Genomic DNA, 24469 nt, shown 5'->3' on the forward strand with positions numbered 1-24469 from the left:
GTTTAAACAGCATATGTAATTGGTTGTTTATTAAAAGGACGGGCGACTGCGAGTAAATGACCAGTTGATTGCTGTCAACGGCGAGTCGCTATTGGGCAAAACCAACCAAGACGCTATGGAGACGCTACGCAAGTCCATGTCAACGGAAGGCAACAAGCGTGGTATGATCCAGCTCATTGTGGCCAGACGAGTTGCCAAAAGAAATGAGGTAGGAACCAAGGTGAAGGATGGATTTGAATGTCTGGTTCTCGGCTGTGTGAATTTATATAGACCAGGACAATCATTACTTTTTAATTAGAACCTCTGCTTTGCCGATTTTGCTAATGTGTCTTACTGATGATTAAGCCCTCTCAGACTCCCATTTAAAGCCTGTTTTAGAACTTATCCAGCATATTGGCCGTTATATTGCCTGATGTTGGCTGTTTGGAGATAAATCAGTGTCAGATTTCCAACGTTGAAAAATTAAAAGTGGAGATGGAAGAAACACCCTTCAACCATTGACATTGCCTAATTTGTCCACCAGGGGGCAGAGCGTAAACGACTGATCCATGACTTGTAAAACAGTTATTAACTTATTTTTTTTAAACAGCATTCACATATCACCTTAGTAAATGGGCTGATTCTTATATAGCGCTTTTCTACTCTCCCGGAGTACTCAAAGCCCTCACCTTAGTAAGGACTCATAAATAACTCAACTAGTGCTGTCAGCGCTAATGCGTTAACACAAACTGACTCGCGTTAACACAAACTGACTCGCGTTAACGCGTCAAAATTGGCAAATCCCTGCTAACGAGTTAACGCAGATTAGTCCGTGTGAGGGGTTCCTCGGCGTTAACGCGTTAATGCAGCTTAAACGCGTTAACGCCGTCATCACGACTAACACGATTAACAATTAACTCATCTGGGCATTTCTGGAGCTTGTCCGATTTGTCCATTCTGCACTCCAGATGTGTTGAGTGCACTAAAACCTCATTTAATTGCATTAATCGTGACGACAGCATTAGCGCGTTTACCCACGTTAACGCCGTATTAACATGTTAAACCTGACAGCGCTAAACTAAACATAACAAATGTTAGGGAAATCCATACATGTGGCTGTTATTTTGGATTTTAAAGTGACTAAATTTCATATTGGTCTAAAGAATGCTGTATTAGTCGGGATCTACTCAAGTTCAGCATCATACCTGTGACCAGCACGCTTTTGTGTAAACCATGCAATCAGAAGATTTTACAACTAGTACAGCAACTATAATAATTTACTGTTTTTGCTCACTCTGAGCATATACGACCTTTTGCAGCAGCCGACTTGGCTTTCACAAATTCAAACCTCAGAGTTGCGCAGAGTTGAGCAGTTTCATTGGGAAAACTGTGGGGAAACATCGTGCCCAAGGCCATGTCAACATTAGTTTTTGAGCAAAAGAAGGTGGCGTTCATTCAATATTAATGCTCGGGCTTTTTCGTTACCAGCTGTTCTGTGATTTGAAGCAGCGGAGTGAGTTCTTCGACTGCTGCTGCTGATTCACAAAACATCTAGATTTAGATGCAGACTACAGTTTGGTAAAGAACTGCTATTTCAGTCTGCTAGAGTCCAACCTTACTTTTAGTATTTTCAACTCTAATGGGGCAAATTTCACTTTCCAATCTGATAGTATTCAGATCAGAATATCTATAGTTGCAGTTTCCATGTTGTTGGGGTTTTTTTTGCTTTTGTTCCTGTAAAATTTGGCATTGCTGTCCCTGAATATAGCCACTTAAGTCGTTAGGCCTGATTTCTGTGATAAATATATAACAACCCAAAGCCAAACCACTGGGAAATACCCTTATAAGCATCAATTAATTATTTCATAAAATAAAAGGAAGCAGTCAGGTCATAGCATTTCGCCAACCCCTTACATTCACTCCTGCCTCCCTCGAGGCAGGTGGAGGAAAAATACACGGCTGCGAACTGAGCTGCGCAACTTTTCTCCTCCCCTCAATGTCATGTTTTTACATTCTCCGTACACCTTGGCCTGTCGCCTGCTTGAAAGCTGAGGCTGAATCTGTGTGCACCACTGCTCCGTGTCTGCAAATGGGCGCGCACGTCCGTGTGCACATGTACGCCTCTGGCAGTGCCTGGCTTCTCTGCTCTCCTTTTCCAACCTGGTGTGTCAAAGTTTTGATTTCCCCTCGGTCCGCCTCGTAATTGAAAGCAGAGGCTAAGCCTGGAGGTGTGTCTTGTGTGTGTGTGTGTGTGTGTGTGTGTGTGTGTCTGTCTGTGTGTGCGTGCGTGCGTGTTTTATCAGCCTGTGTGCGTGTATATATGTGTAGTGAAGCGTGCAGTTTGTGCTTTTGTACATCCAGCTTATGCACATATGCATTTATTTACCAGGATATTTCTGCGTGTCCGTTTGCCAACACGTCCCATGTATATGCACACGCGTGTGTGTTGCCGACATGTCGAAGCAGTGAGACTTCACAGAGAGCGTGGTGGATGAATAAAATTCGAGCGCTGGGAGTCTCGTCAATCTTTGCTTCACATGCAGAGCTGGAGGCATGGCCTGAGGCTGTCCAAGTGTCTGGCTATTTATAAAAATAGAGTCCGTGACACTGAGAAAACAAGAAGAGGAAAACAACAATTTAATACACTTGTTCTCAAAGAGACTGGTCTGAGCTCGAAGCCCCATAGGCTCAGTATAGATTAACGCATCATAACCAGCCGTCAATCAAATATTACTTAAAATCTAATAACACCTAATTACTATAGGATAAGAGCTATAGCTCATTTGACATTTAGCGACATATGTGATCAGATAAATCTCTATTTACTCTCCCCCCCGTGTCCCCGTCAATCTGATATCAATCTCAAATGTTTGCTTTTGCATAAATCACAGGCTCCACCACTTCCGATCTTTCCTCCATCCCCATAGAAACGCAGTGAATTCCAACCAGCCAACTTCCACATCACCGCTGGCACCCGAAGGGATCGAGACCTTCCAGGAGTTCAATTATCAGCCTGAATATGCAATGAGCTGCGGTGTGATTTGTCCATGTGCCCTCAGTACGGCGAATCCCATCGGCTATTACCGAGGCATTTCACCCCGGCCCCTCAGTCGCCCGATTCATTAACTACCTCATTTAAAGTCAAGAGCAGCTGCATGCCGGCAGTCACAGCACCATATGGCGACCTTCGAAATGAGTCGCTCGCCGTAGTTGATTTGTTTTATCCATGTGAAGTTTTCATTAGTTATGTTTGCCATCATTCAAACTCTTTAATCTGTTCAGCAAATGACTTTCTTCATTTGTGGTGCAAGAAAGGCGTCCAGAAAAATTAAGACGTGTTAGCAGTAAAACTGGTACAAACTTTTATTGGCATACTAACATTTTTTTCTACAGGATGAGTTATTTAAAAAGGAAATGTCTATGATTTTCTTACCTTTCTACAAGAGCTATTATGGTGTCTTGCTTAAGGGTTTCAGGGTTTAGGTCTTTTTAATTTACTCAAGCTCTCTAAAGGAGTTTAAATTTTATGTGCTTGAATTTTGCCTTATTTCCAGTGTGAACTTATTGTATTACTCTACACTTCGCAGGCCTGTGCTTTATTTTTACTTGCGTACATTTATTGGAAAGTTATAGATTTCTGTGCTAAATAACGCTTTGCATTCACAACACAAGATCGAGTTCAGGGCTGCTGCAGGGGTTTATTTATTTATTCCTTTTTCATAAACAGACTTGTCTTGTCTAAATGACCCCTGTGAATCCCTAACAAGAAAGAAAAAGCAGTTTGATCGACGAGCTAAAGGTGATTCAGGATGTGAACATGTTTCTAGTCTTGCACAAAGAGCCTTCTTTTCTGTAATCTGCCTCATGACACTTTTGCCAGCATCCTAATATTACCACCATATGTATGCTCTATCTATTCGGCAGTGTTTATAGCAGCACAACCATTCACTGAAGTGAAAGGGATCATTGGGCAAAGACCTTCTGCTAAACTCAAATCCCAGCCAAGCTAGTCATAGTCATTGATTGGAGTCGTTTGGTCCCAGTATTGAGTCAAGTTTGATAGTGTCATTTCCTGATATGTGTTAACATTTATTACTGCTATCATTAGAGCTGTCATCACCTTCAGAAAGAAATGCAAAAACCATACAGAAAACATCAATACATCAGTACATCCACTGATCCAACGGACAAAAGACACACGTGCACACACCTTCTCAGGCAGTAGATGTGTGCAAAAGGGTAACGGGGCATGCAAATGGTCTATTTGTCCAGCAAGAAAGAGTGTCATCATGGGTTTTAAGGTAAATGTCAAGATGCTAGGAAGCTAATCTTCCCCAGCGGGGGATCGCCAGCTCGGTAACAGCCTGTGGCTCAACAGCCGAATGGAAATCCATCCTCATTTATCCTTGTTACCACATAGGTAGCATTAGCATGGATCGCCACCCCTGTGTCCAGCCATTACTATTGAACAAATGTTAGCGATGCTAGGTCCCTTCAGAATCATTCTCTCACTTTTGAGTAAGACTTAACTTCTAGCACTTCACTCTGTCCCCGTTAAAAAGGATTATTTGTTCTTTGTTAATCTTTATAAAAACACTTCACAGGTGATTCAAACAAAGGAAGGAGTTAGTCTTTGATGTAACATCAGCTTCCTCTTCATTCAGGAGACACCAGGGAGCCCACTGGGACCCCAGCAGATTTTAAACACCTCCCTAGATGACCACGAGCGCCGAATCTCCCACTCGCTGTACGGTGGCCTGGAGGGCCTCGATGACAACTTGATGCCCCGGCAAGGCATGCTGCCACGCACGATAGGTGAGTTCCAGCATAACTAATTAATTTTGACCTTTTTTTTGTACTCCTTCATTGGCAACTGGTTATAACATTTCCTGCCTTGTTGTAGTTTATGGCCATTTGCAGTTGCAATCGATTCCCTGTTTCTTCTGCTTAAGGATGTTTATGGGGTCACAACTGCAGTATTTTACAGCAATTACAGCATTTTGTTTTGTGTGTTCTCTAAGCTAGCTTGCCAGGTTTTGTCAGCATGAGCCAGCAGTATCATCTGGAATCAGTGGTTTTTAACGTCTCTCAGGCCGCAGGAGACAGAGATGGACGAATGCCCCCTCGACAGTTTGTTGCTTGTATGTTTTCTGAAAGCGTATCACGCGTTCATTGGTTCTCAAACCTGCATCTCTCCCTGTTTCTAAATAACCTTTTGCTCAAACATGCTCTGAGCTGGTTTGAAAGTGACTGCGTGTGTGTGTGTGTGTGAGATCAGCAAGCATATTTGTATCTGTGTGTAAGAGCTTTGTGCGCATCTGTGCAGGATTGCATTTGTGTAGCACTTGAGTGATTGATGGATGGGTGGTTATGTTCGTTAATGTCAAAGAAAGGATTCTGTGCACCAGATGGTAAAATCGCAAAGCTCGCCTGTTTTAATTTCAAGAAAGAACAAAATGACCCGACCATCTTCCTACATCTTGTCCTTTGCAGTTGTTTATTTGCTTTGAATTCTTCAATTTCTCTTCTGCTGAATCATTGCAAATGAGCCCAAAGGGAAAAAAAAGACACAGAAAATACTTTTAATGTAAATGAATTAAGTAGAAAAACAGTGAGAAGAGTTGAAGTAACTCTTATCTTGTATTTTAAAAAAGTAGCTCTAAGCAAATCTGTCTCATTAATCAATGCAACTTAATCTGAAAGTGTTTTCCATTTATGCAAATCAGTTGACTCTGACACTGTCAGTATATATAAAAGTGTAAGCTATGAGTGACAGAGAAAGCGTTAATAGGTGAAGCTCCTCCATGCTGCTACAGTGGCTGCGTTCATCCATGCTTAGCAAACAGCCAGCGCATAATGAGCGTACAGGGTCGCGAGTGAAAGCACGAGGCACATTTACAGCAGTTGTCTGCTTAGCAGTGCTAAACGAGATCGCTGTCACTTTGCCGACCAGACAAACTGATGTCTGAATCTTTTGTGAAGCTCGAGTTTATCCTAATGCTTGATGAAGTTAATACATCACTTTGTGTATACAGTTCAAAATCAGCATAATCTGCAGGGGCCTCCAGAATGTACTGACCAGATCTGGCGTGTTTCAACAGTTGCTGATCTTTAGTTTTGTTGAACGGGAGAAGGCTTTCTAGAGATTGCAAAGAGTCTTTTTCTCTGCCTGAAACGCAAAACAAAAAGCAGTAAAGCTGTCAAGGTTGAACTGGAGCATAGAAGAGCTTTCTGCAAACAGTGGGTGGTTAATATGGGACTTTGTTAAACTTTAAAATCGAACCTGGCAGAGGATCTTTTACAGAAAAAAGAAAATAATACGAATAAACAGTTTTGAATTTTCGGGGGTAGGTATTAGATAGATATACAGAAGTTTCCTGCGTCTTGTTAACTAAGCAAATATTTGAGCATGCTTTGGTTGCAGGTCAGTCTATGTCGAGAGCAAAAACAAAAGAGGGGGATTTTGAACAGATATCTGTTTTCCGCAGTTTGGGTATCCTGAATAGGGATGGGTATCGTTTAGGTTTTATCCAATACCGATGCCAAACCGGTACTTTTGAAACAGTGCCGGTGCTTAAACGGTGCTCAAACCGGTGCTTAAAGAATGGAGAACACAAAATTGGTCCAAAAACCTCTCATGTTCACTGGCCCTACACTGGCAGGGCTAGGGGCCAGGACTCTCCTCTTCGGGTTTTTGGGGGATTTTGCTAACTCCGAGTCCGATAACAGGCAACCCACCCGCACTAGATGTGCTCGGTGTGAGGTCTCGCAGCAAGCTATCAAATACGGCGCATTTCTCGGTGTTTCATCGGATTTGAGGTGTTAGCTCCTTTGACAGTAACACAGTATCAGCTTAAAGCACTTGTTGCAGGCTGCTGAGTTTGCATCTTTTGCTGTGAAGTACAGCCAGACTTTTGACCTCTTCGCCTTGGGCGTTTTTAATCTGTAGCTCTGCTCTAAAAGAACGTATGTACCTGGACCCGCCTACTATCCTCGGAAACGTAAAATGATTGGCTAGAATCTAAAGTGTATCACAGCTCAGGGAAATAAAGCACCGAAATGTGCGCTGCTTTTCGGTCTGGTTACTACCGTTTATGTCATGGCACCGGATACCGGTACCCATCCCTAATCCTGAAGCCCTGAAAAACTAGCTGTTGCACTTGGACGCCAAGTCAGTGTACGAGCTGATGGGTTCTCAGGTTGTTACCAGAGTGGCACAGTCGTTGCATTAATACTTAAAGTGTTTTTTTCCTCTTTCTTTAAGTAGGAGATTCAATCCAAACAAATGGAAACTAAGCAAACAAAATAATCTTCCAGAATAAAAATCAAAAGTGAAGTTTGGCCTGTTGGTGAGGATGAGATTGTTTGTTAGGTGAAATTAAAAGAAGGCTATACTAAGAAAAAAATATAGAAATTGTTATTAATATCTGCTTTTCTACTGTCAGTCTCCCTTAAATATGATTAAATATTGTCCAAAATGTGGAGCTGCATCCAGTCATAACCTTTACAAGCGAGAGATGGATTTTGTGACACATGATGAGGGTCAACTTAAATTAAATAATGTCACCGCAGTGCTGCTGTAGTGTTGCAGCTCATGCCCTATCAGTATTTTTGTCTCCCAACAAACATGCCACGTGCTTTTTTTGATCCTCTGTCACGTGTCTTGTTTTTGTAATTTCACTGTGAACTGACTGTGCTAAGCAGGGAATATCTGATATCAAAGCACCGAGAGTGGTCCGTTTGTCCACCAAGATCAGACACCGCACGCTTGAAACCTCCAAGGCTGGCCTACGAGGGTTGCACACTCTATAATTGCTATGTGTCACAGACACGTGACTCTTTTCTCTGCTTATTAAACACTTAATCAGCCCAGTGGATTTTTTTCCCTTGACTGTTTAAGGAGGCATTTCAGCCTCAATATATCATGTAACGTATTCAGAGTCTTCTTTTTGACACGTGGTTTTAAAATCAAGTGGGTTATAAAAGGATTTTTTTTTCATGTACTTGAATCACTACAGATAAGCAGTTCGGGCTTTTTAGAACATTGCTCTGTGGTTTTGTGAAGATTGGGAGAGGTAGGGAAAGGATTAAATCCTTATATGAACTCGTGTTTAATTTGCCACTGTGGACTCGGCAAAGAGGATAAAGGTCAGCAATCTCAAACTTTAAGCTGGTAGACTCTGCTTTTCTTAGTATTTTCCTCATGAATTAACATTTTAAAGGTATTTTTTAAGGGAAATGTAATAAATAAATGTCTTTTGTGTTGTCTATAACTATATTTTTATAGCTCAAGTGTCTAATCTAGGGCTATCTTAAAAATAAGATTTGATGGGGACCATACCTGATACCTGGATTAATTCAATTCTGTTTTATTTATACAGCGCCAAATCACAACAGCAGTCACCTTAAGGCGCTTTATATGGTAAGGTAGACCCTACATATACATACAGAGAAAGACCCAACAACCATATGACCCCCTATGAGCAAGCGACAGTGGGAAGGAAAAACTCCCTTTTAACAGGAAGAAACCTCCAGCAGAATCAGTTACATTGATAGGACTCAGTTTGAATTTTATTCCTCTTCACATGAGGTTAGTATGTGTATACATCTAATAAACTGTAATAATTATGATTGTTGATCTCAATTCTGTGAAAATCACCCGACAGTAATCTGTAAAGTAAAAACTGCAGTGCAAATTACCCACCTGCTTAAAGTGAGTCTTGCAAAAATCATTAGCTGAACATTTTTGTGTCATCTGCATCTTTCTTCTCCTTCTTTCTAGCATGAGAATTATAGAGGCTGTGCTGGCAATTATAAATAAACCTTGGATGGAGGGCCGATGGTCCAGCCAAACCCATCATAAACATCAGAACTTTTCTCCCAAACAATTGATCTTTCATCCCCGTTCTTAAAGCTATTAAAACTTTTTTTTTCCAAACATTCTTTCCACATCGAATTTTTCCCTTTATTTATGTCTACCTATAAAATGACTGTTTTGGCCCTCAGACCAGGTTTGCTGCAGTAAATGTCACGTTTTTGATCATGACTTGACTTTAGAAGGTTTGTTCTATAGAACCCTTCTTGTTTGGATTGGAGCAGTTTCTTTAATGAAAGTTGCGCTGGTGGAATCTAATGTTTGTCTTATAGAAAGATATTTTAGAGCTTTTTGACACCGTATTTGAGTGAAAGAAGACACCTCCAAGAATATGTCCAAACATGGGCGGAAAAACCCAAACTATGGACACGGCTTCACACCACTACAACATAGGGTAACAATCGTGGCGTCTTTCTGTGTAATTTGGGTCAACCACCACTTTTAAAGTGCACGTCTGGGAGTTGGACGAGTGCTGTGGCCCATGCTTACGTTTGTAATGACGGACCAGCTGCAGGATTTGCAACATTGAGTTGTAGTAACTCCTGATGATTGCACGAGCTAACTTGTCACCCTTTGTACTTGAGTCAATTCCCTGTGAATTAACATAAATGTGGTGATTCGCCAACATAGGCAGCTGTGTTATGACTGATGTGAATACAGTGGAAGGGTCTGGAAAAGCAGATGCACAGCGATGAGCTGCTCCATTGCTGGTAGTCAGGAGCTGTCGGGAAAAGACTAGAAGCAGGTCCCAGATGGGAACGCATGTGAACACAAAGTAGAGCTTTGCATGCTCAGCAAACCTTCTTAAGATAAATACAATTGTGTGTCTGTGTGTGTGTTTGAGTGCTGGAGGGGTCTTTCACAGTTCCTTGGAATAAGCCTGTTCTTGCGTTGTGAGGGTGCAGCTAAACATAAATCATGCATTAAGCTTTCTTAGAGGAGAACTTGGTTTCGAACATATCAGCTTGAATTTCGGACCGCGTGCACTCTTAGATCGCTTGCTGAAGATGCCAGGGATAAGAGAGCAGCTTAATTATTCCTCCAGGCCAATAGCTTTCAAGGCCCAGCACCCCTGGCAATAACCTCTTTGCTAATTATGCAAATACATTGAGACAAGACAAAATTAAAAGGAGGGAGGGGGGGAATGCTCCGCATGGCTTTCACCTCATGTTATTCCAGTTCCAGTTTCATTCAGAAAGTCTTTTGTACCCCCTTCTTCCCTCTTGCCAGTTCCATGTCCCCCTTTTTTTGCCTTCAAGTATTCAGTAGTTGTATACAAAAAGCATCTAATAATACTGGAGACTCACCAATGAAATGCTGCCTATTGTTCCACTGCTGCGCCGTCTAAAATTATTACAGCCGTTGGGAACAATAATTTGTGTTTATTGGTTCGATTCTCAGGTGATGTTGGGTGTGTGATGCGTCCACATGGCACAGCCATTGTCGCTGGCCGACGGCTGCCCTCGGGTGCTGGCACTAAAACAAAGAAGCTTTTTTCCCCCTCCTTATACCGAGCAACTGAGTTGACAGATTCATTGGTTTCCTACTCAGTAGCTGCCAGTTGATTGTACTGCAGTGATTCAAACTGTGACATTGATGGGATTCTCAGTGTTGCGCATTGGACTGCTTAGGGAAATGGGATTAAGTGGTTCTGTGAATGCACATGTGTGCGGACGCTTGTGTAAAATGTGTGTGGCTGTGGTCTGAGAGAAAGAAGTGGCCATGCTGTGCTGGAGGACCCGCCCGGACTCCCAGATTCACAGTGAATAACAAACATGCACAGCAGGAGGCGGGGCTGAAAGGAGGGCAAAGACACACACTAAAACCACTAGAACAGTTGTAGTTGTTCAGGGAAGGTTAAGGCCGTGCACTTTGCACACTTCTGCAGATCCAGCACAGCACATTCACACTGAGTGTGAGAGAATTCATGCTTGTACACTAACATCTATATATATTCCTGGAAATGTGTGCATTTACTTCTTATTTCTGCATTTCTGATTGTCTTTTTTCTCCCATTAGTTTTTAGTCACTACCAAGCACAAAGAGGCTGTAAATATTAACTATTTCATCTTTGGCTTCTGAGCTCTCAATTTTGAAACCAGAACCATATTTAGAAGGTGGAGGGCAAAGTAATCAGTTACTGCTGCTAACCTTGATTTACAAGCAGCTTCCCATACATCCCTTACAGATAACTGCTGAAATACTAGAATTTCAATCACCAAAACTGCAGCACAAACATCACTATAAGTCATATTATTTGACAGATAATTCCTTTAAAATAACACTCTAAATAGGGTTTTCTGTGGCGCAAGCTTTACTGCCTTATGTTTCCAAAATGGGATTAAAAAGTACGTTGTGCATCAGTCAGTTCACATAAATAAGATGTCACTTTGAATATTGACCGACAACATTTTAATTGACCTCTACACACAAATTTGCATACCCTAACACAGTCAAACCTCCTCATCGCTCCTTTGTTTTCTCCTTTCAGCTCATTTACATCAGGTCATTCACCCATGCTAGCTGGATGAAACAACATGCTGCGGCCCTGCGGTCCCCTCGGTGCCTGGTTAAGAGAAGCAAACAGCAGGCCTGGCTTAGACCGCCTGGTCTCTGACAAACAAACTCCTCCCTAAGCTCAGTACACAAGGCTTTTATGAAGCATTGAAGATACCCTTTTTGATGCCAGTTTCAAAATACAGATTAAAGACAAAGTCATGTGCTGCATATCAATGAGAGTTTTTAAGCTGTGCTTTTCAGAGAAAGGAGACTATTTAATTTTTTTTTCTGCCTCAACACAGAGACTTTTTTTTATCTTTATTTGTGAGGGCACAGCTTGAATTAATCGTAGTGTTTTGACATAGGAACACCATTGTGCCTGCTGCCAGACTCCTCTTGGTATAAGCTGATTAGCCAGAAGCTGTTTCACTCACCGTTTTTAAACTTCAAAATATGTTTTGTGGTTTCAAAAGTTACCCGTGTTTTGTTGTCGCTGGCCAATTAAACTGTGACTGCAGTCTCACGCTTAATACAGTAGTTGTCTTCTGTCGCAAATAAATGAATTCCTGAGGGTGTTTCTCCATTCAGTGTGCTCCTTTGTTCAGGTTTCATGATTTTCACCTTGGCGCCAATATAAATCGCGGCTGGTGTTTTCTATGTCGGAGTTATTCCAATAACATAAAATCGCTGATGAGACATAGTGTCTCTCAGGTTCTCCATATTGATAAATCGCTGCAGCACTGACGGATTAGGAAGTGTGGCTCAAATGTTCTCTCTGGAAATAACTCCTGATTTACGCTCAAGCACACTGACGGGAATGCTGTGTGGTTTGTACAGTAGACGGCGGCTGAGTACCAATTCATTCGTTGAGATGTGCACTTGTCGCATAGATCTTACTGAACTGTAAGAAGAAGCAAGACTCTAATTGGAGTCGTGTCAATAAAACATATTGTTCTTCATTAGTGAAAGTCGTGAGAAATGAAACCAGTCAGCAAGAAGCAGTATAAATATAAACTAACTGATTTTGTTAGATTGCTTTACTCCGTCACACCGAGCTGTAACTTTGTGTTCTGGCGTGTTGATTCTCCGTCCTTTTCTCTCTTATTATTGACTTGAGAAATGCTGCTGTTGCTGAGTCTCAAGGACTAACATAACAACTTGGCTTTAACCTTTTCATTTTTTCTACACGTGTATTTATGTCTTTGTCAGAGTGGAGACATACAAGTCTTCTTTGTGAAGTTGGGAACACAGAAAACTTTGGATCTGAAGGACCAAAACACATAAACACAGCGATGAAAAAATAATAATGAAAAGTGTATTTTCGTCCCCTGCAGGAAACTATCAGCTCTCACCGACCGTCAACATGCCGCAGGACGACACCGTGATCATAGAAGATGACCGGCCGCCGCTTCTTCCACCCAACCTTTCCGACCAGTCCTCCTCGAGCTCACACGATGATGTCGGCTTCGCCGCTGATGTGACTCCACCGTGGACCAAAGAGCTGCCCAATCAGAATCACAGGTAGGCGGAAACTGTTGTTTCTGGTTAGCGTACAGTTTAACACGTTTTCCACAGAGCTACTGTGCCTAAATCTAACAAAACGGCATATAATATCTGAAAATAATAAGGTTTCTTGGAGAAAAACTTCATCTGCGACAGGTTGTTAGTTTTTACGGCTATTTGAGACCTCGCAGTCATGCAGTATCAGGCATTAGATGTTAGCAGCGGGCTCTTTAAGCTCTGTAAACTGTGAGATGGTTCCATTTGTTCGATGCTCTGAACACTTGTTCTGAAAGCTGTTCCTTCAAATTTTACATTGTAGCCCAGAGCATCATGTTGCCTCAGTAGCTGGCCTATTCCCACAGTGCACCCCGATGCAATTTGTGTCTGACAAGAGCAACAGAAAACATTTTTATTCTAACAGATTGCTGCCATTACTTATTTAATGATTTGCCATTCGAAGGGCTGCACTGTACTGAGACCTTCCTGTCTTATTCAGCATGAACTTTTTCAGCGGTTTATTCTGGAGTAGCTCTTCTGTAGCATCAGACTACACAAGCCAGTCTTTGCTAACCAAAACGCTGTCACCTGTGCGGCTCCTTGGACCACTTCTGCTGGACCCAGTTGTCGAGTCTGACCTTTGTCAGAGTCCCTTAAATCCTTATGATTGCTTATTTCCCTGTTGGCTCAACTTCAATCACTAACTGTTCGCTTCCTGTCTAGTACAGTATATCTCACCCTTTTGTGAGGTGATAATCAGTGTTTTGTCTGTCAGGTGTTGCAGTGTTGTGGATTATCAGTGTGCAGATTGTTTGTATTTTCCAGCTGATTGCTCTTTGATTGTAAGCAGCGTTTCCCGGAGCAGCTACTTTCCTTTCCCCCTACTATCCTCTCAGTCTGATGTCCTTTTCTGCCACAGTGATGATAAGGACATCTTGAGTGTGTCAGTGTGAGAAAGATTAACAGATATTTTTTTCTGTCTGTTTTTGTCTGTTAAGTTTTTCTTCCATTCTGCTGCTACCTTTATCTCCTCTTTTACTTTCTTCCATCCAGATAACTCCTTGTCTCCTGCTGTCAGCCTTTCTGCCCTCTCAGTTCTGCTGTTTTTATTTTAGTTCTCACCGTCGTGCTGTCTTCACCAACCCTGTTTCTCTCATTGCCCCAATCTATATTCCACTAGTTCCAGTTGCTCAGCTCCCATACCGTCTTCTTGATTTTTGCCCCGTCCCTCCCCGATGCCCTTCATGTTCATGTTTGAAGGCCTCGAGTTCAAAGAGGACAGCTTCTTTGAATTTCTTTGAATCCTTCTTAACTTATACCATGTTCAGCTTTCTTCTTCCCACTTTTCTTTCTTTCTTTTCTTCTTGTAGAATGTGTTTACTTTCACTTTACATTCCTTTTATATAAAAAAATTATGACAACTATTTCAAAACATTCCTGTTTTTGGAGTAATTGAATCCATTGAAATGCTTTTGAACACATATTTGTGTGTGAGATCAGGTCCAGCTCATCTTAACCTGTCGCTCTCTCCATCCAGCTCTGCGGCTCCAGATGAAAATAATCCAGATGGTGCTTTCCAGAGGGAAGGTTTTGGACGCCAGAGCATGTCAGAGAAGCGCACCAAGCAATTTGGAGACGCCTCACAACTTGAAATCATCAAGACACGCAAGTCCAAGAGCATGGATTTAGGTAGAGTGTTTAAAAACTTTCTGCTTCTCTCCATCACTCAACTTCGACTTAAGAATTCAAGGATTTTCCAGATGCTACAATAATGCCTTTCATATAGACTAAAGCCGTTTGTACACACTCCTCTTTCATATTCATATCGTGCTAATACTTTTTAAAACATAGTCAGTGTCTTGCATCAATCATCTTTGACTCAGAATATCCCGATGAAAGCTTTTTAATCCCATTCACATTAAAATCCAGGTTATGCTTATAAAGTAATTGTATTTAGACGTCCTAAAGTTTAGAAATAACCAGTTTAATACCCATTGATACATAAAGTAAAAGCAAATAATCCACGAGGACCTGTTATTGTTAAGTCTAAAAGAAAATGTGAACAAATTAATAGTAAAGGCATAAACAACATGAGTGCTATACCCATGCTTTGTTTGTTGGTGAAGAAAAAGTTGCATATGGCTTATGAAACTTTTCGAATTTTGATCAGTTCACTAAAGCTAGTTAACTAGTTTAACTGGATTTCATTTAACCTTGAGTGCATATCTTTGCATGCTCCTCGCGTTTCACACATGTACCTCGTATTTAAATGTATTCCACCCCCTTTGCCTCTTGGTTTGAAAACACACTCTGCATCTCTCGCCAAAGTCAAGAACTTCACTGTGTTGATTCACCTTGAAATGGCTTCGAACAGTCGCTGATTGCTTTGGCTGCAACAGTCTCTCTGCTCGCACTCTCTATAATCATATCTAATCTTCCCGACCAGATTGCTGCTGTGTGCCATGTTGATATCACAACAAGTCTGATTGCTATCCTCAAACCCTCTTTTCATTTCCCATCTCCCCCCCACACCGACCCCACCCCCCTGGTCTCGCATGGCTTCCGATCCTAATTGAGATGAGGCTCGTTCTGATGTTCGCAGCACTACCTGTATGTTGCATGTGGAATGTCGTGAGCACTAACTGAACCCCAAATGTTTGTATCCCTTCTCTCTTTCCCCCCTTCCTTTAACAGTAGCCGACGAGATTAACCTCACACCTCATCCTGAGACCTACGCAGGTAAGGAACGGTGCACTGAAAGGTTGATTTAAAAGCCAAAAAACAAGAACATCTTCATCATATTTTCATTCTTGAGCTGCATCTCAGAAGTGTGGTACTGAAGGGTACAGGTGATACCGTAGTTTTCGGACCATTATAAGGCGCAGTGTCGATGAACGGGTCTGTTTTCACACATAAGGCGCATTAAGTTAAACAAAACAGTCAGATAAGTCAAACTTTAATCAACTCGTTCTTCTTGCTTCCTCCACTTCCGTACCATTGATTCATTAATGTTGAATTCTCTAGCAGCTGCTCTATTCCCATGTTGTTGCAGTATATTAATGACTAACCTCCTGACTGAAGTTTAGTCTGTTTCACACATCCTGCCGTGGGACTGCATTTTCCCCTAACCATCCGGGACCCTCTTAGCGTTCATCCTCCAGCTTCACTGCATTTATGTTATGCTAACATAGCTGTGTTGCTAGCGATCACGTAGCACATCATTATATACCAGCTAGTCCAACTTCAGTAACCCTACAAATCATCATCATCATCATCATCATCATCATCATCATTTATTTATGTAGAACTTTAAAAACACACCTGGTAGACCAAAGTGCTGTACAATACAAATATAAATATAGTAATAAGATAGCAGAAACCAGATATAGCAATAAAATTAATAAAAAATGTCAGTTACCCACAGAGTTAAAAGCCAGCGAGTAAAAATAGGTTTTTAATAAGGACTTAAAAACGGGCACTGATGTAGCCTGTCTAATATGGAAAGGAAGGTTATTCCAAAGCATCGGCGCTGCAACAGACACTGCTCAGCTGACCGAAGGGAACGAGTGGGGACGTGGGGCTTCAACAAGTCAGACAAATAAACAGTTGCCAGACCATTTAGAGATGTAAAAACCAATAAAAGGACTTTAAAACGGATCCTAAATTCAATTGGAAGCCAGTGTAGAGAGGCCAAAATCAGAGTGATGTGATCAAATTTCCTTCTGCCAGTTAAAAATTGCACTAGTTGCAAGCGTGACAAAGTGCCCTGCCCAACCCCTATTAAAAGAGAATTGCAATAATCTAAACGTGAAGTAATAAAGGCATGAATAACACTTTCCAAGTCACAATTGGAAAGAAAGGGCTTAACCTTCGTTAAATGTCTGAGGTGATAGAATGCTGATTTTACCACCCCGTTTATGTGGTCATCAAAGGTAAGTGCAGAATCAGTTTTTACTCCGAGATTTGTGATCGAACTCTTTAGTTGGGAAGTCAAAGCTGCGAGATCAACATCTTGAGTGTGAGAAAAACGATTTGGGCCAAATAAAATCGCTTCTGTCTTCCGATCATTAAAATTTTAAAAATTTTTGCCATCCATGCTTTGACATCAGTAAGGCAGTCAAGCAGAGGTCAAGCAGAGGTAAATAAAGCTGGCAGTCGCTTGCGTATAGATGGAATGACACTTTGTTTTCGGAAAATTGCGCCAAGAGGCAAAAGGTACAGTGAAAACAATAATGGCCCAAGAATAGATCCCTGTGGCACACCCCAAAGCAGAGGGGCCACAGAGGATGAAGCCGACCCCAACTTAACACAAAAGGTCCTATTTAAGAGATAGGACTTTAACCACAAAAGTGCTGAACCAGAAATTCCCACACGGTGCTGTAAGCGAAAGATCAGCAAATCGTGATCCACTGGGTCGAATGCAGCGGTCATGTCCAACAAGACCAGCACTGCATATTTACCACGGTCTGTCGCTATCAGGATGTCATTCATAACTTTTACGAGGGCTGTCTCCGTACTGAGGAATGGCTTAAAGCCGGACTGAAAGATAAACAAGACTGAGTATAAACAATCCTTTCCAGAATCTTACGAAGAAAGGGAAGGTTAGAGGTGGGTCTAAAATTTGACATGACTGAACTGTCTAAGCCTGGTTTCTTAAGTAAAGGATGTATGACTGCATGCTTAAATTCCCTAGGTACTTGACCAGACAAAAGACTAGTATTAATACTGTTCAGAATGTGTGGTCCGATGGTAGGAAATACCTTTTTAAGAAAACGGGGAGGAACAACGTCATTTGGAGAGCCACACGGTTTAGCGTTCACTGCTGTTTAGTTTTCTGTCTTCATTTCTGTTTGAAGTGATAGCAGAGCTGTACGTTTTAATTTTTTCAGAAATCTCTCAGTCAGAACATGCTATATCATGTTTAGGTAACTTCCTGCTAACTTCTAAATCTGTTAAATTTAATAAATTCTGTTTTCATGGATGCCTGGATGTAAAACTTAATTGTTACATCTGGTAAAGCAGCAACGCTGATCATTTTATTAAAGATGAAAGAATTTAGACAGTTTTTAAATCTCAGTGATGCTGCAGTGTTCGTTTGACTTTGGGACCTGAAGCAGACTGAGTTTTGGACCCAGATTACTCCGAGTCCGCGAGGCTCCTGACTACAGTAGCTGTAAGGCGGTGCAGCTACATAGTTTACCAAAGTCGTACTAAAGCATTTTTTGACAGATGTTTGAGCGCCGTGTACCACATAAAATCGGTTGGAGGTCTGTAAGCACAACCAGAATCCATACATAAGGCGCACCGGATTATAAAGCGCACTGTTGATTTTTGAGAAAATTAAAGGATTTTAACCCTGGAGAACCCATGGGGTCAAATTTGACCCCATGGGTTCCCTAGAAAACCAATGGACCCCATTGGTTCTCCAGGGTTAAGTGCACCTCATAGTGCGGAAAATACGGTATTTGGTTTATACGTCATATGAGGCAGTTGTGTTTAATCTTATAAATGTCCTCAAGATGGGTTTTTTTTTAATTCAAGTTACTCACATAGTAATGTGTGCTTTCTGGGGAATAGGCTTTCCAAAACTGGAGGAAAAAAGAAGAACTGTCTTCATTTGTTATAACAAAAGTTCAAGTTAATGTCCTCCAGCAACAAAGAAGTTTACTCAACTCTGTTAGAAACCAGCTTAGGCCCCTCTGATCCAAGTCCTGCATATCATCTTCCCCTTTACTCTTTCCTTTATAAAACAGACCACAGATTAGTTTAGCAACACATTATTCAACGTTCTTGCAAACGCTTTAACTGCAGATTAGAGTTGGTTTTATAACTACTCCCTTTTTCTTTCTTTTTTTTTTTTGTACCAGAGAGATCGATTCATAACAGGTACAAGGCAGGAATCGCACAGGAGCTACAATGACAGCCATTAAATTAAACATTGATCTACAAACATAGATTCTGCAGCTTGCTTGCAGGGATCGTTTTTAAAGTTTACCCACTGCTCGAGTCTTTATGCATTTGTGTAGTGTTCCCCGTGTTTAGTGTTTGGCTCGATCGCTGGCAAGACAAATTTGTCAGTTTGCAAAGTGAAGACTCGTAGCCCTCGCTGCACTTTAAGGTCACTGCTGAACACGGTTGTGAAAGCAGTCGGGTGACTGCAGATTAGATTTTCTCCAGTTTTGCCTCAAATGCCGCTGTTGCGCTAATTATTTTGTGAGCGCGTGGCAGTAGAGGGAGTAGAGAGAAAGCGCTCTGTCCTTGGTTAAGGCAGTGAACTGACAGCGAGTCATCAGTCACTGTCAAGTCTTGTGTATTTTCGCTGTCGCTTCAACTGAATAAAAGGGTCTGCCTCTAAAATTGGTGACATGGACGGAAGGAAGATGTGCGGAGCAGGAGTGAGAGGGATGAGACTTTAGACTTTGAGAAATAAGATGTTTTGGGGCAGCTCACAGCAGGTGTGAAAAACAAATAAAAATGCGGATTGATGCCGAGGCCACCATTGTCATTCTTTTATGCAACCTCTTGTTTTTTTAACAGCATGTGGGTAACAGTGATTTTGTTCCCAACTTTTAATCATGTTGTGATGGCCTGAGTCAGTGAGGATGGGAGTGCTGCATATTTTATAAGCTGTGTCTGCCAAATGGTGGCAACAGATGAGTCAACTGTACTTGTTGCATAATCTGATAACAGCCAGAAAAGTAACAACTTGGCGTCACATCTTAAAATCCATCAAGCTCTCATGCCTAAAATGACAAAATACATTATTCTTAATAGTTTAATAACAGGTTTCTTTAAGTCGCACATATAACTGTTTGATTATGGTTGGGGGAAACATCAAAGTCAAGCTAAAACACTGGTTGATTGAAGCAGGAGGGCTTTAATGTCAGAATTAGATGCTTTGTACGCACAACTGTCTGTCTCCGCTTCCTAAATGACAACCAATGCAGCACAGACCACAAACAGTCAAGACAAGGTTGTTTTAAGCATAGAGAAGGATGGTCCAGACTAGGGCTGCCACGATTAGTCGACTAGTCACGATTACGTCGGCTATCAAAATCGTCGACGACTGATTTAATAGTCGACGCGTCGTTTGAAGCTTTGTAAGATCACAAAAGGAACAAGTAGTAGGATTTAAGAGTGTAATAACGGACTGAAACAGAAGATGGCAGCACTGCATGTACAAGGATGCCAGCTGCCGTTAAACCCCGAAGAAGAAGAAGCTGTGTCCCAGAATTCATAGCGCGGCCCAGCTCAGTTTCCAACAATGGCGGCAGCTAGTTAGTTTTAATATTACTTTTATTATTCTTTCTGGGTCACAAAATAAACATTTAACCTGTTTTCAGGCGAGAATGTAGCTGTGTAAACCTCAAATATCTGCTCAGTTTATCAAGACACCACATATTTTCAAAAGCGCTCCGACTTTTTCGGAGACATCTGTTACCCACTAGCTCGATAGCTAACCGGGGCTCACTAGAGCCGTGAGAACACCGGACTTCAGCAAATCGTTTTCAAACCCACCGCCGTCTTTAGCTACTCAGGTTAAACATGATATATAAGTCACTTAGAAAACTTAAAAATGTTATTGTTTGCCTTTTTTAAGTATTTTATTTGTTCCTGAGTAAATCGGCTGAGTTTATTAAACTTCACCGAAACAATCTGCACATTTCATTAAAATTTAATCAACTATCATCTTGTCTTTATTTTTAGTTAGCACAGACTTTAAACACTTCAAGCTGTAAGCTAGTGATAGTTATATAAGAGCAGATGCATGCTGGTGCAATAAGATCTCTGTTTTACATACAATGGATGATGATCTGATTAGTCGACTAATCGCAAAAAAAATCGGTGACTAGTCGACTATCAAAATAATCATTTGTGGCAGCCCTACTCCAGACTTCAGATGACTCCAGAAGAATGCTAGTAGCGACCGATAGTATCCGTTCTTCTAAAAATCCCTTGGATCTGAAAACAGTTTACCATGAAACTGGTTGTGTGGTTACAGTTTAATTACCGTTGGCTTATCTTTTTCCTTTTCACTGAAATTTTGAGATTCTAATTTCAAAGACTAAATGTGCTGAAATTATTATAATGTAATTGATATTCTGCGTGAAATTCATGAAAAATAAAGTGTTTTTAAAGGCTGGAATCAGATTCCCTTTCCATTCCCCGATTGGTTTGACTAATAGATTCCACCCTGTTTTTTTCTATAAGTGCTCAGTGTTTATTTTTAGCTTGTTGGCCTCTGGTGTCACTTTACCAACTTTTTTTTTTTTCCAATATTTGAACTCTCCACTAAGTACAAGCGATCCATGGTCCATTTAGCAAAGTCAAAACACGACCATCCTGCTGAAACCAAAAACTCTGACAGCTCCGAGACGGGATACAGCGGCCCTCCTCTCCTAAGCTGTGATTGACTGAGATGTTTGTTGGCACAGGCCACTGCCACATGTTGGACGAGGACACTCCATTGACGGAGGACAATACTGGACTGTTGGCAGTCTCTGAAACTGCATCCAGATTTCTTGCAGGTTTAAATCTGTGAGAAAGTGACCCCTGCGTAATCCTTGCAAAGTTCACACTAAAAGCTCATTTATATGAATTTTGGGAGGTAGGAAATGTTTCCCAGAGTGAACTAGGGGCTATTTTTGAAACATGAGTCAGTGTTTTTGTTGGGGAGTGGGCCTAAACTGTTGTCTCAATATCATAACACTGACGAAAAAAACTCTTGCAAAAGAAAAGGCTGGTAACTAAAAACCTGACATGACTGCTGCCTCAATCTACCATTATGCCACCAACTGGGCTCATGTGGCAATGTAATTACAACAGTATAAATGGAAATATAACGATTATCTTAATCTCACTGGTTGCCAGCATGTGAGCAGTCCTCTGTATGACCTGTATGCTTTCAGAGTTGCTGACTGAATAAGACGAAATGTCCTCACCAACTTAAAAGTCAAGTCTTATATAAAGCAAAAGTTTTTTTTCATGTTTGTGACTAAATGCCATTTGTCAGATCTCCAACTCAGTATAAACTATTCTTTCTTTTTTTGAAGACTGCCGCTGAAGTGTGACTTTTGTGAATGGCACTGGGCAAAGCCTTTAAATAATGTGGCTGCACAGCGTGAAAAGCCTATCAGGCCGGCTCTCAGTAAGACGTTAAGGGAACAGGACAGGCTGATGAGAATGAATGGGAGGCTGCTAACCCACAAGCTTGTTCATTCTGCATGTATTCAATTTTCCAGCTCTGTTCCCCCTCTCTCTCTCTCTCGCTCACTCTGTCTACAGTTTTTTATTTTTTATTTTTTTTATTTTTTTGGGTCAGTCTCAATGTGAGTAAGCTGCCTGGCAAATATTTGTTGCTTGCTTCCAGACTTGGCGTTTGTGAATATACGACAGCGCTGGCAGGTCATTTTAATATATTACAATACATTTTGCCCAAATTGATTTTGTTTAAAGAATGCCAGCAACATTCTGCCTATAAATAACAATCGAATTCACAAAAGAAATCTTTGCAGAAGCTTAATGTGACTAAAATAGGTTGAAAGTAATCTCATTCATATATTTGAATGTTTGAAAGAAGGCCCGGTCATATGTTAAAATGTACAGATTCAGTGCTCTGCTTACTGTTACATGTTGACTCGTCTCGCTGCTCTATTTTCGTCATGTCTTTGGCTTTTATTTGTATGTCACTTCAAACTTTGTGCTATTCTTTTGTAGCCTATCGTTTTCATTCAGCCTCCCGTGCCGTGACAGCTCGTGCTATTCTGTTAGGATTTGTGTATTTTGCAGCCTCCTCATACACTCTGAAGTGACACCACCCAGGAGATTAGGGACTATTTCATTTACCTCCCAACCTCGTCACCTTATCTTTTTTCCACATTTATTATTCACCGTACATGTTCTGAGCCTGTGAAAGGTGCCATATGGGAGCAAAAATTATACCCGCACCACTGTCTGAATAGGCTTAGTTTAATTAAACTGTCATGTTTCTCCAATTTTGCTGATGGTTATTTTCATTTAGAGCCACATCTCGTAATGAAATTTGTACTCGGTCAGTGGCGTTGTCGCACGTGCACACAGGAGAACCTGCGCACACAATCGATAAGCCTCCCGTCTTAGTGAAACGAGCATGCCAGGTTTGATTACGGCGCATTGTTGTTAGAGGTTATTGCTTATTGTCCCTTGGGAGACCGCTCATCTTCAGGTAAACCAGGTGTTTTAGTCACGCTTCAGTAAAGTAGTAGTTGGACTAATGAATTATTAACCAATTATTACCAAAAGATCAAGAGCTATACTAAAATGTTCATGTTTTATGATGTTTTTATGACAATATGACATCAGCCTATTATACTGTCAGGGTGTCATATTTAAAACACTGTTATACAGCTACAGCTCACATAACTACAAACAGTTTTTTGTGTTTTTTCCTTGTAGTAAGCCCGTCTTTTGTTGGCGTTAACAAGAAATTAAGCCTTTAATCACACATTGTGGAAAAAGAGACTTAACAGTAGACACGTAGCATCAGCTGTCTGTGTACGGTGTTCCTGGGGCCTCTGCATTTCCTCGTCATCATCATACACACACGTGTGTGCGCTGAGGATGCTGCTGTAGATGCGTTCACCTTGAGGGAATGGAGAAGCTGGCTGGAACAAATCCCAGACTGCAAAAACTAAATAAATAAATAACTCACGTACGATACACAACAGTACTGCGGCTGCATAAAATCAAAGCGGACACACTGGGGAAGAGTCTGAGGTCATAGTTGGACAGCTTTAGTGTGCTGCTGTTGTTAAACATGTGTGACGTTGCTGAGTCAGTGTTCACGGTGGGAAAACGAACACGCCCATCCTCTACGTCCGTCCTCTGAAACCATCCTCTCACATAACTCTCCTGTTTTTGTTTCATATCCTTTGCATCGTCATTCGCCATCAGTTGTCCTTCGGCATATTTTAAACACAGTTGTCTACTCTTTAAATTTTCCACAGCAACTCTGTTACCTTATCTTCTAAAAAAGATTGCCTGGTCAGCAGGATCAGAGGAAACAAGGCAGCATTAGTGACAAAATCCATTCATGATTGAAGCAAAACAGGACTCGTGACTCCAACGTCTAACATAAAAGACATGATGTGGTTGCACATTAGAACAAAAGCCAGCAGCTCACACTCAGCCCTTGTTTGTTAGTTTGAAATCAGCGCTCAAGTTTCCAACAGTTCTGATTACTGCGACCATGCAGTCAAAGTTAATTATAGCATCAGCTCTATGTAGCCACAGTAGCTGCTTAATGTACCACCTCTAATTCCATATTGTTGCAGGGACATTGCCATCAAAAGTAATCCTCTGGGTCATCAGTTCCTCTGATGGCAGGAGTCCACGAACAGTCTTGCGATCACCCCTAAAGCGATAACGTAGCGAGCTGTTTTTCGCTCATGGCTAAAATGTTTTTAGATAGTGGGAGACTGTGAGTCAGCCGCTTGTTGTTTTGAAAGTGTCAAAAAAGCTGCTATGCAGGCATTATACAGACGTGGTACACATGGATAAGTAAAGGATGATGAGAGCTACACAACAAACAAGGCAACATCTTAACAATAGAGGTGACATTGGTTTTTAAAAAACATT

General features: G+C 41.4%; 1 protein-coding gene across 6 annotated transcripts in view; it reads left to right on the top strand.

The window, feature by feature from the left end:
* pard3ab (par-3 family cell polarity regulator alpha, b) overlaps window positions 1-24469 on the top strand; it is a 259593-nt gene that overhangs the window by 154122 nt on the left and 81002 nt on the right. For 3 of the 6 annotated variants that reach the window (XM_087832646.1, XM_087832648.1, XM_087832650.1), the window contains 5 exons: window positions 38-208; window positions 4644-4794; window positions 12688-12874; window positions 14391-14542; window positions 15548-15592. In XM_087832646.1, coding sequence (XP_087688772.1) covers window positions 38-208; window positions 4644-4794; window positions 12688-12874; window positions 14391-14542; window positions 15548-15592 — 706 coding nt within the window. The remainder of the gene's footprint in view (window positions 1-37; window positions 209-4643; window positions 4795-12687; window positions 12875-14390; window positions 14543-15547; window positions 15593-24469) is intronic. The other 3 variants (XM_087832647.1, XM_087832651.1, XM_087832649.1) reach the window with 1 other exon arrangement.

The sequence above is a fragment of the Neolamprologus brichardi genome, chromosome 18 (genome assembly GCF_056152115.1).
Source record: "Neolamprologus brichardi isolate AB-2024 chromosome 18, ASM5615211v1, whole genome shotgun sequence".
In the NCBI taxonomy this organism is placed as follows: Eukaryota; Metazoa; Chordata; class Actinopteri; order Cichliformes; family Cichlidae; genus Neolamprologus; species Neolamprologus brichardi.